This window comes from Ptychodera flava, chromosome 11 (genome assembly GCF_041260155.1).
Source record: "Ptychodera flava strain L36383 chromosome 11, AS_Pfla_20210202, whole genome shotgun sequence".
Taxonomy (NCBI): domain Eukaryota; kingdom Metazoa; phylum Hemichordata; class Enteropneusta; family Ptychoderidae; genus Ptychodera; species Ptychodera flava.
In genome coordinates this window covers 6,724,102-6,738,946 of record NC_091938.1, presented here as the reverse complement: position 1 = coordinate 6,738,946, position 14,845 = coordinate 6,724,102, and the positions used below count along the sequence as shown (strand labels likewise).

The 14,845-nt window shown below is 38.0% G+C and overlaps 1 protein-coding gene across 1 annotated transcript; it reads left to right on the top strand.

Moving 5' to 3' along the window:
- The first annotated feature begins 3,526 nt into the window (after nt 1-3,526).
- On the top strand, nt 3,527-13,180 carry LOC139144608 (uncharacterized). The gene is made up of 4 exons (XM_070715320.1): nt 3,527-3,579; nt 4,817-6,284; nt 11,645-11,728; nt 12,922-13,180. Exons 1-4 carry the CDS (start codon nt 3,569-3,571, stop codon nt 13,120-13,122), a joined length of 1,764 nt encoding a protein of 587 aa, XP_070571421.1. The 5' UTR covers nt 3,527-3,568; the 3' UTR covers nt 13,123-13,180.
- Nucleotides 13,181-14,845: the final 1,665 nt, after the last annotated feature.

Below are 14,845 nucleotides of genomic sequence, written 5' to 3'. Positions count from 1 at the left end.
GGGCGAATAGTCCCAGAGCTGAATAGCTCTCGAGCGACTGTGGTGTAACGAAGGAAATGTCCGAGCCTTCATCGAACAGTACCGTAGTGTTGATTGTATTTGGACCGTAAGTGATTGGTACTTCGGCAGTTTGTGTATGCCTGGCTCCATTTTCCGTTTACCCGAGTTACTCTCCGTTCTCGCGAAATTTACTCCAATCTGCGTGGCAGGTTGATTAGATGAGGTAGGCTTGTCGTCGCCTCTATTTCCCGTAGCGTGTGTTAGAGTGTCCGTAATCTGATTGTTGGGACTTGGTCCCGAGGCTGTTGTAGTGTGACTCTATTCTGTGGTACACAGCGAGGTGTGATGCTTCCTTCCGCAGTGGTAGCATTTCCCTTTTGATTTACAATCTCTGACTTTGTGTTTCCCGAGGCAGTTGAAACACAATTTATCCCGTTTAACGATTTCGTGGCGTTTTCTTCGATTTTACTACCGTACAGTCATTGTGATAGTGTGGTCCCTTGCAGTACGCGTTTTTGGCTTTTTTGGCTTCGAGGCTTGGTGGCCTTTTGTGTTCGTCTCGGCGATCGCGAAGAAGGTCGCGGTAGCTATTGGTGTTTCTGTAGATTCGGTTTCTTCGTCCATGTAAAGTATGTGTCTCCATAGGGCGTCACGAAGTTCGTAGATTTCCCAGCTTTTGTCTCTGTAATGTTCGTTGAATACAGCGATTATCTTTTTTGGTAGTTTTATCCAGATCGCCCTTTCTAACATAACAGCGTATTTGTCAACAGTAATGTAGAGGTTTTCTAGCTCGCGAATGTGGTTCTCTATATTATCGTAGAATTTTCTCAGACTTTTGTGATTGTAATTTGGCTTCGGCATAGTTAATAGCGAATCCATGTGTGGATTATTTTGTGCCTTTGTCCGTAACGCTTTTTAAGCGAATCAATGGTGCGTTGGTAATTAGAGTCCGAAATACTCAAACCAGCGACTAAGTTCACGGCTTCGCCCATTAATTGACCGCGCAGATAATGAAATTTCCGAACAGGTTCTAGCGTAGTATCATTATCGACCATGGACTTGAAGCTATCGTAGAAAGTCATCCATTGATGAACGTCGCCACTGAACGTAGGTAGTTGAAGTTTTGGTAGACTTACCGTCTTGTGAGGTGCTGAGACGGGCGGTGTGCGAGCTTGCCTGAAGGTTGAACTTGGGGTTGCTTCGATGGGTTTGTTCTCCTTCTCTCCAATGAAACGCTTGATTCTGAATATCTTCTCGTGTGTATCTTCACTGTATTGCTGGAGGTCGGCAGATATATCGTGGATGTCTCCATCTTCGGTGTAAGTGATGATCAAACTGTTGAGTTTGTGTATCTCTTCGTATGTTTCCTCTACTCTTGCCAGTATCATCTCCAGTATGAACAGTTGTATGGGGTCGCCCTGAAATGCAGACATTGTGGTTTCGGCTTTCTTGAGTTGGTTCGTCACTATTCCGCGGTAGACTCCTCGTGTCCTCTTCAGGTTGGTCGTAGCTGGGGTTGCCATTTCCTCTGCTTTCGCTGACTTCGACTTTGCTTTCTTCTTTGAACTCATCCTGGTCTCGGCACCAAAACAGTGGGTGGGATTGTTTACGAAGCAGGATCTTTTGAGTTCAAGTGATGGAGACAGAGGCGTCGACTGTATTTCTTCAAACTTTATTACTACAGCTACGATGAACTACTGCTACAATAATATAATGTATCCGTGGGTGGATAAGTGACGACCAGATCCAGTGGTGAGCGATGCGCTTTGAGTATATGCATACACATACACTATACTGTACGTAAACATATACTAAAGTAAAGTGGCTAATTCATGCTGTGATATAGCCGATTTTGACGGGAAAGTAAGAAGCGTCTTTGACTTTGATTGGTTGGAGATGAGTCACACGTCAGAAAGAATTAAAACTATGTGTAAACACAGGATATTGGAAGGAACTGAAGAGATTACAATCTGCCTTCATTGTCAAGGAATTAAGAAGTAGCTATCTTTGTATACGTTTCTCGACAGTTTTACTCAATGGTTTACGGTCAGTCATATAGTATTGTAAAAGTTGGTCATAATAGGACGTGTTTATGAAACTGCTGGCGTGTTATGTTTGGATTTGCGTGAAGCAGTGTTCTGCCCTGAGAGCACACAAAGTAAGTATGGTTGCTACGCGACTGGCAGCACGATGCCATCTCATCGTACTTTTCACATAATCTCGTGCAATTATCAACCAAGAACAAAGTCTCCAAAAAATCTAACACCTGTGAAGCTCATTTTAATATGAAAAGGCCATAAGCTACCTAGACGACCATGGAACAAAAGGCATGTCACGTTGCTAGTCTGTTTTTGTATTTGTCTGCACATTAGTTCCTACCATGGTAGGAACTAATTTCGGCTCCTCGCCCGCACTATGTGTTTAATGGATACCGCTTATGGTCACATTCATGATGGAAAATATGTTGGCCAAATGTGCGCTACCTTTCCGTTAGCCCAGACTACTTTGCGTCCTTAGGGCTTCTATTTTACACAAAATTTGCACGGACAAAATGACGGCTACCCGTCGTCTACCCTTCGCTACCTTGTGTCCTATGAGCTACCGATTCTGTCTCCTCAAAACAATATTTTAGTGGAAGTATTGTCTGTAACTTGCCCGATACCCGTCCGCTACCCTCTGCTACCTTGTGTTCCATGCGCTACCGATTTTGAGCATATTCTTGTTGGGAAAAGTGTCCGCTACCCTCTGCTACTTTGTCTCCCATGGGCTACCGAATTTGACTCCTCAAAACAATCTTTTCGTGAAAATAATGTCTAAAACTTGTCGGCTACCCGTCCGCTACCTTCCGCTACCTTGTGTTCTATGCGCTACCGATTTGGAGCACATGCTGGATGGAAAAAGTGTCCGCTACCCTCCACTACCTTGTCTCCTATGGGCTACCGATTTTGACTCCTCCAAACATGTCAATATTTTTGTGAAAATGTCTAAAACTTGTCCGCTACCCGTCCGCTACCAACCGCTACCTGGTGCTCTATGCAAAAATATCCGCTACCTCGTAATGGTTAAAAATATCTGACGACGAAATGTAATTTCATTCTTTTAAAAAAATTGGGAAAAGTTGCGGTAGTTTATAAAAAATTCGAAAAACCGAACAAACATTCCACACTTGTACTAATTTGAAATCTCCGGTTTAACCAAAAGCATCCCTTTATTTCATGCGTCATAACCGTGACTGATTCATGTGATTACAAATGCTGCACCATTAGTTTCACTGGATTTTTAGACAATTTAAAACTAAGTACTCATTTATAAAAAAGTTCCGGCTATCTGACGTGTATGATTTAGAAAAAGTCCGGTTTTTCTATACCATAATACAATCGTTAAAACTTGTACCAGCGCACTAATACATTACGGTTTGAAATCTATGTATTTCAAGATTATTTGGTTACCGCTACTCTCGATACCGCTCGCTACGTAGCGGAGACCTCGGGAAAAAAAGATCGTACCTCGAATCCAGCATTGTACCTGAGATAGATTTGGGACTATATTTTGTGACGCGGAATAATATATGGCTACGAGGTAGGAAAGTCAATGGCACATTTGAAATAAACATTTAATGTTTCCAGTGTGAATTTAACGCACTTTGTGGTCATGTGAGAAAAGGAATCTCATACGCAAACGATCAGGGATAAAAAATCTCACACTCCTTGATTGGGGATATTTTGTCTCACGTGAGCCTGATATATAAACGTCTTACACTTTTAGCAAACTCATTTCAGTTTTGCTTATCATGATTTTAAACACTTATTTGAATGTCAGTATACAAGTCAAAATTTCCGTTTCTTTCTACAGATATTCTATTTTCAAATGAATAATTAAATTTCATAAAGTAGTATCAAGCTTGTGACCTAAATCGATTTTCATAATTACAGTAGGCCTAATACAAAACTTGAGGTTTTCTACCCCAAATAAGTACCCTTCATCCCTCGAGTAAACTATTGCTATCAGATAAACTTTATTTCATTTATTTCTTTAAATCAATGTATGGTTTTTCATGCATTGAATAAATCGAATACTGCATAGTCAAAATTAAAAACATTATACTAGAACAAAAGAATAGAAAATTAGACTGAATATAAAAAAAAAACACGAAAAAAATAACAAATTTAACAGATGAAATAACATCGTAAAGAGGAGAAATATGTTTTATAAGGTGTTTTCGTGTCATGTTCTTTAAAAAAAGTGTGTTTTAAAGCGCAACTTCACCAGACCTTAAAGATACACATTCAATATGAGATTAAAGGGAAAGCAAATTGCCCAGACAGATTTTAAATTCACTGCACAACAAAGACTTGCAAGGTATCACTTAAACAGGTACTTACATATGTTCATTTGTGCACTTGTCTTACTTTGGTTGCAATGTCAAGCGATCAATTACAGCGTCAAATATCGACTGTTGGCATGAAGATAAAATATACAAAAAAGTCAAAGACAGTGGCAGTAAACAAGAAAGAATCTTTGCCAACCCAATTGGAACTAATTTGGGATAATTGGATAGTGAACTAATGTCGGTTTAATTTGCGAATATAAGCTCGTCTGCTTTTCTCTTTAAGCAATAGTCATAGTCAGTAATTTGTAATATTGCAGCATTCAGCTATAGGGCACCCAAAACTTTAACACAATTTGAAAAATAAGCTCCGATTGTCCCGAATTAGTTCCAATCGTGTTTACCATACTGATCTTTCCGCGTTATTTAATTCAAACTTCCTTGTGTGTCGACGCAAAGATTTAATGGCCTTCATCTTTTGTATTTCAGAGGCAAGATGGAAGACGCTCAAGACGAATGCCACACATTTGTAAAACCTAGTGAAATAAAACAATTGCCCCGTTGGAATAGATTTGTTCAGGCTTTAGGTTTTATTTTCTCGACTGTGCTAAAATATCCCTATCGCAAGACTTTCTCTAGTGCGGGCGGCACTTTGCACATCGGTCCAAAAACAAAAATAATTGTACCTAACATCGGCAACGATACAGTCAGAAGCAGGAGAGTTTGTGTAAAAGCTAAATTGACATCTAATGACGATAGTCACAGTCACGCGCAAGTACTTGTTAGTCCTGAGTATAAGATCAAAACTGAGAGATTCAACGACACAGACAACTTCATTTTCGAATTTGCTATTGATCCTATAGACGATTCTCGTTACTTGAAAGTAGTACGCGTATGTGACGATTATGAAGATAGTGAACTTGAGTTTGAATACAATAAAGGGCATTCTACTATCAAAACAAACATCGAAAAGCCTGTAGGCGTGATGACAATATATTCTGTCCTTCATTCAAATGAAGTCGATGTATCAAAGTGCATCCTTGAAACGGTTTTTCTTTCGGTATCAGTTTATGGGCAGCCCTCTGTAACCCCATGTATGAATTTCACAGTTAGAGTGAAATCTCATGGTAACAAGAAGCCGTCCGCGAAAGCTAGTAGGCCTGAGTCAACATCCGCTGATATAAGATATAAAAACGAGTTCTTCATGTTAAGGAAATACCAAGATTTAAAAATAGAATTTCGGGCTCACGGAGAAGCGTCAAATGAATGGCTTTTCGAAGATATGTTACCTATCGATGCCGATCAATTAAAAATGTTCATTGATCAGACAAGAACATTCCCATTTTCACTGAAAGGAGGGCAGGGTAAGCCATTGAGATCACAAAACTTCATCATGTGGATAAACTCAACCGACGGGGAAGAGCTATACAAAACATCCTTTACTGTACCTGAAGAAGAAATAAGCAAAAGCAAAAGTGACAACGTTGCTAGTTCGCATTCACTTCTGTCACTTGTGAATGAAGATACATCGCAGTATAACATTGCTGGGCCTGAGGCAAAAGGCACATTAAGTTCAAAACAGGAAGAGCCGAAGAGAGATAGCAGCAAAGCGGGAATTCGCAGAGTCAAAAGTCGCTGTTTAGAGGATATTGACCGACTCTGCGTCGATCTTGAATATGACCAAAATAGTTTATATGATCAATTGGTTTATAAAGGGAGAATTGTAAATCGTTGGAAGAACGTCGCTCGAAAACTTGGTAGCTCTGAGCATGAAATCTCTACCTTTGCAGGGCAAAGTGACCCTGGGGAGCAAATTATACAGATGATAACAACAACTCAACAGAAATACCTAGAAAATATGTACCTTGGAGCCATGATCAGAGCATTGATAGAAAACAGAAGTCTGAACGCAGCAGTCAGCATATTGGTTGACGCACTACTGTACACAATCGCTCAGGTGTGAATTTCCTGCAAATCATATTCACTTTACCACTTTGGCTTCTTTTCCGGCGTAATGTGTAATGCACAAAAGGGGGTGGTATGTCCAGCACATCTTGCATTCCTACATTCCAAGTATTTCAATTGACTGCCTTAGTAAATAGGGTTTCGCAGAAATACGTGAACCTGATTACTCGATGTCCCTTTCATTCTGGATATCATAACATGTTTAAGGAAGGGAACAAGGGAACAGTAAGGGGAGTGAGTGCACAACTCCTCTTACGGGAAACGTCAAATAAGCCTCGCAGCCTTTTTTTCCTCAAATATAATCTCTTCCAGTACCATAATATATTTCCGAAAGAATCACCCTCCGCACCTTTTAATTCCTTTTAAAAACTATCAACAGATTTGACATTCGCGCAAATTTTGCACAGGCCTAGTACCGCAAATTTTGGCTACCAACCGTCAAAGAAAACTCTGCCAACGCCATTTCCACAGCTACGTTCCGTCTAGAACGCGACATGTTTTTTTACCGAGATATCCGCGTCGAGAGTAACTAGGAGTAGAACACTACACCCTTTGGCTGTGAAGAAAAAAATAGAACACGTCTAGATGCTGCTGAATAGAGCAACAAAGAGAAACTGCACCACCTATTTGGCATTTTGGCGACCGGGGGTATTCCGAGCTATGCGTTCGATTGTGGAAAACTTGAGCAACAAGTCATTGACAATGACATAGTCCCCACTTGTAATAGGAGTATTAGTCTTGATTGGGCAGGGAAATGTGTTCATTAAGAAGTATCACAGGAGTGTATATGTTGAGATCTATTGGAACATAGGTCTATGTCGTTGTTTCCAATTTGAAACACATGAGGCATGTCTAAGTTATGGTTCTAAATCGGGAAAAAGATCAGACCTCTAGCTGTATTGGCTAGCCAAGAAAACATATTCGCATAATAATGAGGTACAAGATGTGTCATCTTAAGGTCTAATATCCTATCAGAATTTGAGGGTATAGAAACTTGTGGTTACCGAATTATGCATATATATGTATAATCAAGGTCAAAGGTCATCAAGGTCACGTGACATTTGAAAAAAATTGTATTGCTAATTAATCCCTATATGCCAAAAATCAGACCTCAAGCTCATTCCCTTGCCCAGAATTAGATGTGTGCATAATTAATGAGTTAAAGCGTGTGTTGTCCTAAGGTCTCCTACCCTACTAAATATAAAGGACATAGCACTTGTAGTTACGTATTTATCGACATAAACGTATATTTCAGGTCAAAGGTCATCGAGGTCACATGACATTTGGTAAAAAATTTCTATCCTATAGTTATCCCTATATACTAAAAATCAGACATCAAGCTCTATGGGTTTACTCAGAATTAGATATACGCATAATTAATGAGGTACAGTATGAAGCATCATAAGGTCTCCCATCATACCATATATGAAGGGTGTACCACTTGTGGTTACTGAGATACGGACAAATATTTATATTTGAGGTCAAAGGTCACCGAGGTCATGTGACATTTTGTCAAAAAAATTGTATTGCTAAGTTATCCCTATATACCAAAAATCAGACCTCTAGCTCTATTGGTTCGCTCAAAATTAGATATGCGCATAATTAATGAGTTACAATTTGTTGCGTCATAAGCTCTCCCATCATACCATATATGGAGGGTGTAGCACTTGTTGTTACTGAGTTATGGACAAATATGTATATTTTAGGTCAAAGGTCACCGAGGTCATGTGACATTTAAAAAAAAATGTAGCGCTAAGTTATCCCTATATACCAAAAATCAGACCTCTAGCTCTATTGGCTTGCTTAAAATTAGAAATGCGCATAATTAATGAGTACAATATGTGGCGTCGTAAGCTCTCCCATCATACCATACATGAAGGGTGTAGCACTTGTGGTTACTGAGTTATGGACAAATATGTATATTTGAGGTCAAAGGTCACCGAGGTCACGTGACATTTTGTCAAAAAAATTGTATTCCTAAGTTATCCCTATATACCAAAAATCTGACCTCTAGCTCTATTGGCTCGCTCAAAATTAGATATGCGCATAATTAATGAGGTACAATATGTGGCGTCATAAGGTGTCCCATCATACCATATATGAAGGGTGTAGCACTTGTGGTTACTGAGTTATGGACAAATATGTATATTTGAGGTCAAAGGTCACTGAGGTCACTTGACATTTTGTCAAAATATCTGAGATATCTGTGTGAACGGATGGACTCACGGATGGACTCACGGACGGACATGACCCAATCTATAAGCCCCCTGGACTTCATCCGTGGGGACTAAAAACTGTGTCACTGCATCCTTTTTGCAATATGAATACGATGAGAAACTAAATTTTTTTTTCTTGGCCTTACACATGGGAGTCTATGGAGAACTGCCTTATACATGGGAGTCTACGGAGACTGCCTTATACATGGGAGTCTATGGAGATGTAAACTGAAAAGTCCTCTAACACGGCCAAATTTGATCGCATTGTGAAACAAATCGACGTGCATCTGTATGGGGCAGGGTACTATCCTTGTGCAAAGTTTGAAAGAAATTGACCTGGGCATGAGATATCTGCGTGAACGGACTGACGGACGGACGCACGCACACTGGACGGACGGACATGACCAAACCTATAAGTCCCCACGGACACGACTAACAAGGTAGCACCAAAATTTGGAAGCCAAATATATCGCGAGGTATATACAGGCAACTCCAACACAAAGCAACATGGTACAGCGACCTGGTAATTTCTTTCTGGAAATGGTGTTGGGAGCCTCAATTCTGTAAATTAAATTTGGAGAATGATACAGGGCTTCATTTTTGACGTTTCCCCGGGGAGTTGGTGCATTCATTCCCTATGCTGCTAAAGCTTTGATTTTTAAAGCTAATATCGACTCTTTTTGTTGATTATCACTTGATTATCGCCGTTTCCGCAAATTGAACTGAGGCGGTTTGTTTACAAATTAACGTCTTACCGCAACAGTTCATGATATATTGTAGATAATTTATGTATGGTGTCAACGTAATACGAGCATTGCGAGATTCTCCGTTGTATGATTTCCAACTTGACCTGTATAAGGGAGCATTCAATTATTATAGCAGCGGGTGGGTCGGTAAATTCTTCATGTGCATCAGTCAAAATCAGTGAAACGCCCCCACTACCCATCGCACCAAAAAATTGACTACCCCCTTTTTAAGATGAAAGAAATTTCATGACCCCTATTGCTTGAGTAAAGCTGCACACACAAACACCTGGGGTGCAATGGAATCCAAAAAGTATTTTCATGTTTTTGAAATGACCCCTAACAAACTCACAATGCGTTTAAATCTCCCCTTATGACTTGCTATTATTTTGAAATCCCCTCAAAGGGATTGGACAAATTACAGGTGGGTGGCAATTTTTTGCACAACCATTTTTGAAGGGTCATGACATGTCAAGCATGCCTTTTTGGGAGGGTAACCATTTTTGTACAATTTTAGAAAGTTAAATGTAGCTGATGTAGTGCTTCGTCTTAAAATATCAAATCATAGTACGCGGGAATTTTCCAAATAAAAAAAAATCTATATTTGTACATATACATATGTTTGATGATTTATGTTAAATGAGTTAAAGAGTTCATGTATGTACAAAAATTTGATATTTGGATTGAATTAATAATGTTGATTCACCGTACATGGTAGTCTATGAGGAAATCATATGATATTTTTCAATACAAAACTAGCAACGTCTATGGAATTTTTAGATATTTGATAATTGACATTAATGTACTTAATTAGAATAGGGTAGTTACAACTCGTATGAGTTCAAAAAATTGATTTTGGAATTTCGGAGCGTCCAAATATAAATCCACTATACATGATAGTCTATGAGGAAACTAATATATTTTCCTTTACGAAACTAGCTAAATCTGTGTATTTATTGACGTTCGATAATTTATTTCAATGTTCTTATTGGACTATGGTGATTACAAGTTGGTGTGAGTGTGCAAGGAATTTGATTTTGGAATTTCACCGAAATGTAGATTTAATATACATGGTAGTTTATGAGGAAACTATGAATAATTTTTTCCTCTACCAAACTGGCTTAATCTTTGTATTTATAGACGTTTGATAATCCATTTGAATGTACTTGATCAGACTAAGGTGGTTAAAAGTGGATGTGTGTGCAATAAGTTTGATTTTGGAATTTCACTTAAATGTAGATTCAGTATAATGATAGTCCATGAGGAAACTATGAAAATTTTTTTCCAATATGAAACTAGCTTGTGTATTTTGAAACGTTTGATAATTCATTTTAATTTAAAAGTACTCGATTAGACTAGGGCTGTTACACTGAGGTTGACCTGTGTACAAGAAATGTGATTTTGGAATTTCGCCGAAATTTGACCACTATTGGACATTGGAGTTTATTAGAAAACTATGAATATTTTTTTACAATACTAACTAACTAAACTAAATAAATCTATGCTTTTATAGGCGTTTGACAATTTATACACACTTACTTGATTCAAATAGAGTGTTTGAAGGTTAACATGTGGACAACAATATTGATATTGGAATTTCACCTAAAAGTATTATCCCACTTTTCATGGTAGTCTACAGGCAACTGTTAAATATTTTTCCCACAAAGCATGCCGTATCTCTTATATGTAAGTGATAGGAATTGTTCATTGCCGTCAGTGGACTCAATTTACAAGAAGACAAGCCTCAGAGCTGCCAAGGCAAGATGTTCATGTGACAAATAATTATACTTTTATTCAGATTTACAGTGAAATGACTTCAGAAAATGAAATCATGCGGCGAATCATTTTTATTTCCCAGAGTATTTTTGAACACAGAAACTGCTTTGTGACGGGGCGGATACTTACGAAAATTAAGTAACCCCTCCTCTGTGCTGTTTGAAAAATATATGACCCCTAGTACTTTTTAAATTTAAGGTGATCTCTGTGGAGTTTTGCTGGCCCACCCTCCGGCCGTAATATCTGAACGCTTCCTAAGCTTTCAATTTGTATCATGTTTGGCGCACACGGATATCACTCAGCTCGTGTCTCGATCAAACCACCTTCTACGCGATAGAGTTTGCTTAAGTTCATTCCTTGGGCAATGCTACGGTATTTCAGAAACTGTCGCCTTTGTTTAACCAAAACTTTGCAAATATACACAAATGATTGCAAAATACATTTACCCTTTTCCAAAACATGGACATATGTAAAGTTTGAACCATGCACACCAGAATTCTGGTTCAAAGTGCTCCCTACCATATTTGACATCCTAACCTACTGTTGAGAGAGATGCTTTAGATGATTTTAATAGTTATCTTAGAACTCTAAACAAGTCTTATTTTATTATACGCCAGAAAGTTTCAAAGGAAAAGATAGACTTAAAACCAATCCTTGATCCAGGTTCAACGTCAAGTTATGCGTCAAGTCCAGAAAAGTCGGTAAGTGATGAAATGAATATGTTATGTTCGCCGTTTTCATGAAGACTTAGAATTGCATTGTCATCTGTTCCTATGTTTGAAATCATATGATAGCGTAAAATAAAGCCACACAAATTATTGTTCCTCGAATTCATCTGGCATAGAGGAAAGCGGCGAGCGAGATTTGTTCGACAAATCACGGTCCCTCTATCACCAGCGGGACCGTGTACAAATCACACCTAGGAACTTGAACGGTTGCTAAACAAATGTAGAAAGCAACTGAGAGAAACAAAATATGAACACTGTTTTCAGTGACTTTATTCACCTTGCCATGACACAAGAACAGTAGCTGATAGCGGAGTTTGTTTTCTAGGGATTAGTAACCAAAATATTGATTTTTTTTCCTAGCATTTTTTTTCTTTGCCTGTAGTCTCATGACCCACACCGGGCCTCTTAAAGTATTCAACACGATATTTTTAAGTCAAGCCCATTGTTTTCCATTGTAGAGTTGGACACCTCTATGGAGGAAAAGGGGTGTGGCAGAGTTAGCTGTCAGTGTCCAACTCAACCCTTTCTGTCCATATGCTTGAATTCAATAATTACTGCCGGCGATAACAATGCTCGATAAACAGACTGGAAGTGTTTTCAAAGTGAATGTCGAACAGCTGATAAACCCTGAGACGTTCTTGAGGTTGAACCTAATGTTTGAGCTTTTTCATTTCTATTTGACCCTTACTTTTTGACTCTTTAATTTACCAATCCTGAGTGCGCAGTCACATTTTCCATACAGGTCTGATAACACTTTCATACTGGGACCTGCCTGGTATATATATATATATATTAACGATAATGAAGAAGACTGTCTTGCATTTAAAACTTTTGATAGCATGCTCCAAATGATACCGTTGTTCAACATCGCAGTAAGTCGTCCCCATTAGACTTGTGACTTTGCTTGCCATACGACGACGCTATGTATGTTGGGAAAGAGTAGCGGCCACTTTGCAGGCTTTCCAAAAAGGTCTGATCACAAAAAGCAGAAGCGGCGATCCCTAGGAGCGAATTATTTATTTCTGTCTTGTATACATAATTTTGTGAGCGTCTTTTGGGATTTTTTTAGAAGTGTACGGTTAGTAACATATGAAACACTCCTGGTAATTACTGAATTTATACAGCATTGTCATATTGATACCCAATAAATTTTCTGTTTAATTCAGTACGAGAATATGGTAAAGGAAAATTACACGCTTCTCCTGGACAAGAAGTCAGACGATATTTCCCTATCCTTCATCCGGGAGATTCGGGACAGTTTACGTCAAGGTGAATTTGTTGAACGCTTTCCATTTGCTGCTGATCTTGCCGACAAAGCGGAAAGTGTTCAAGCGATTGCAGAGATGGTTTCGTCACTCGGGCCCTGAAGATTCGCAAGGCCTTCAACATGATTGATCTTTCACTAAATATTTTGAAACCAATATACTTGTCAATTGATATTACATTTGTGGAGATTATTACATTTGTGGAGGTTACATATGCTGACATACTGGTCATTCAAGATTAAAAATCTGACACCTGCTGTCTCTAAATTTACACTTGTTGAAAATGTTAAAATATTTCTAAATACATCAGTTTGGATGATCTAAATGAAAGAACTTTAGGAAAACGTACCATGAAATATAATTATACACACATACATGCGCGCGTCCACACATACTCACACACAGACACACACACACACACACACACACACACACATATATATATATATATATATATATATATATATATATATATATATATATATATATATATATATATATATATATAGGCATAAAAGGTAACACATTTTCCTTCAAGTAGAAAGTAATAATCTGTTTCTTAAGTTGCATGCACCCTGCTGCAATCTTCTATCTTATATATATATATATATATAATATATATATATATATATATATATATATATATATATATATATATTAATAGATTAATAGATTTCATAACTTTGTACTTGAAGTAATCTGTTTATATATATATATATATATATATATATATATATATATATATATATATATATATATATATATATATAGTCATTTGTGCTGTATCGGACATGAGACGCAGTCGAGTTTCTGACGCAGCAAAATGACACTAATGCTTGCGATTATCATATAATCATCCCCAGAATTTTACAAATTAAACGCAAAACCTTAAATTTTGAGGCTTTACTTTCATGTCGCGTATATTTGTGTAAGTAGGCTTATTGATAAACTATACAATGTTTTCGTAGAAGTGAACACCACGTGCCACAAATCCTCCATACATGTATCTCAATCAGCATCGTCAGAAAATATACAGAGATTCAAAGATAGTCGCACGAGAAGAACTTTTTTGTTCAACATGTTATCATTAGAGTTTATATGAGAAAAAACTACTCCTAGCAACGGTATACCACGAGCGATAACAAGCGCGTAAGTGAACGTGTCAAAATCGAGTGGTAAACCTGTTGCTGAGGTGGTTTATTGATATTATATCAAAATTGAAATTATTGCCTGAAACGTCAAAAAGGGACCGCTTGACAAGCTAAAAGGTGAACCCAACCAATATTTTAATTTTCGGTCAAGAAATTATTAAAAATTGAATTTATATTTGCAAAAAGGTGATTTTTGAGCAAAATATGCTGTGCTGGGTGCAGCGCCCCCTTAAATATCGATGCAATTATTTGTAAAATTTACAAAAATACAGCAATAGTAAAGACCTTCAAATCCTGTTTACCCTGCTAGATTATCATCGGTTATATCATTACAGTTGAAAAAAGGTGAAACCAAAAAAGTGAAATTCAAAGAAACAAAATGTACTGAGTATCCACCATAAAGTATTGTTTAATTGGGATGGGTATTATTATGATATCTGACCTAGCAGAATTTGAAAGTACATGGTGAGGACACGCGAGAGGCTGAGGAGGTTAATTGGTCTAATAATAGTCCAAAAACCTGTTCCATTTCGTATTAGGCGACCATAGAATGGGCGATCGTACCCTGTCAATATGCCGCATCCCCGTCAGGATTACTCCAAAACTGTCAAATATGTTTGTGACACAGTAGCTAATGAATAGTGTTATTTAGTCAAAGATAGGTATACTGTCAC

What these genes read in the sequence shown, in the direction of transcription:
- LOC139144608 (XM_070715320.1), top strand. An exon ending in TACTGTACACAATCGCTCAG is followed by an intron (nt 6,285 to 11,644) that starts GTGTGAATTTCC and finishes ATTATACGCCAG; the next exon opens with AAAGTTTCAAAGGAAAAGAT. An exon ending in CGTCAAGTCCAGAAAAGTCG is followed by an intron (nt 11,729 to 12,921) that starts GTAAGTGATGAA and finishes TGTTTAATTCAG; the next exon opens with TACGAGAATATGGTAAAGGA.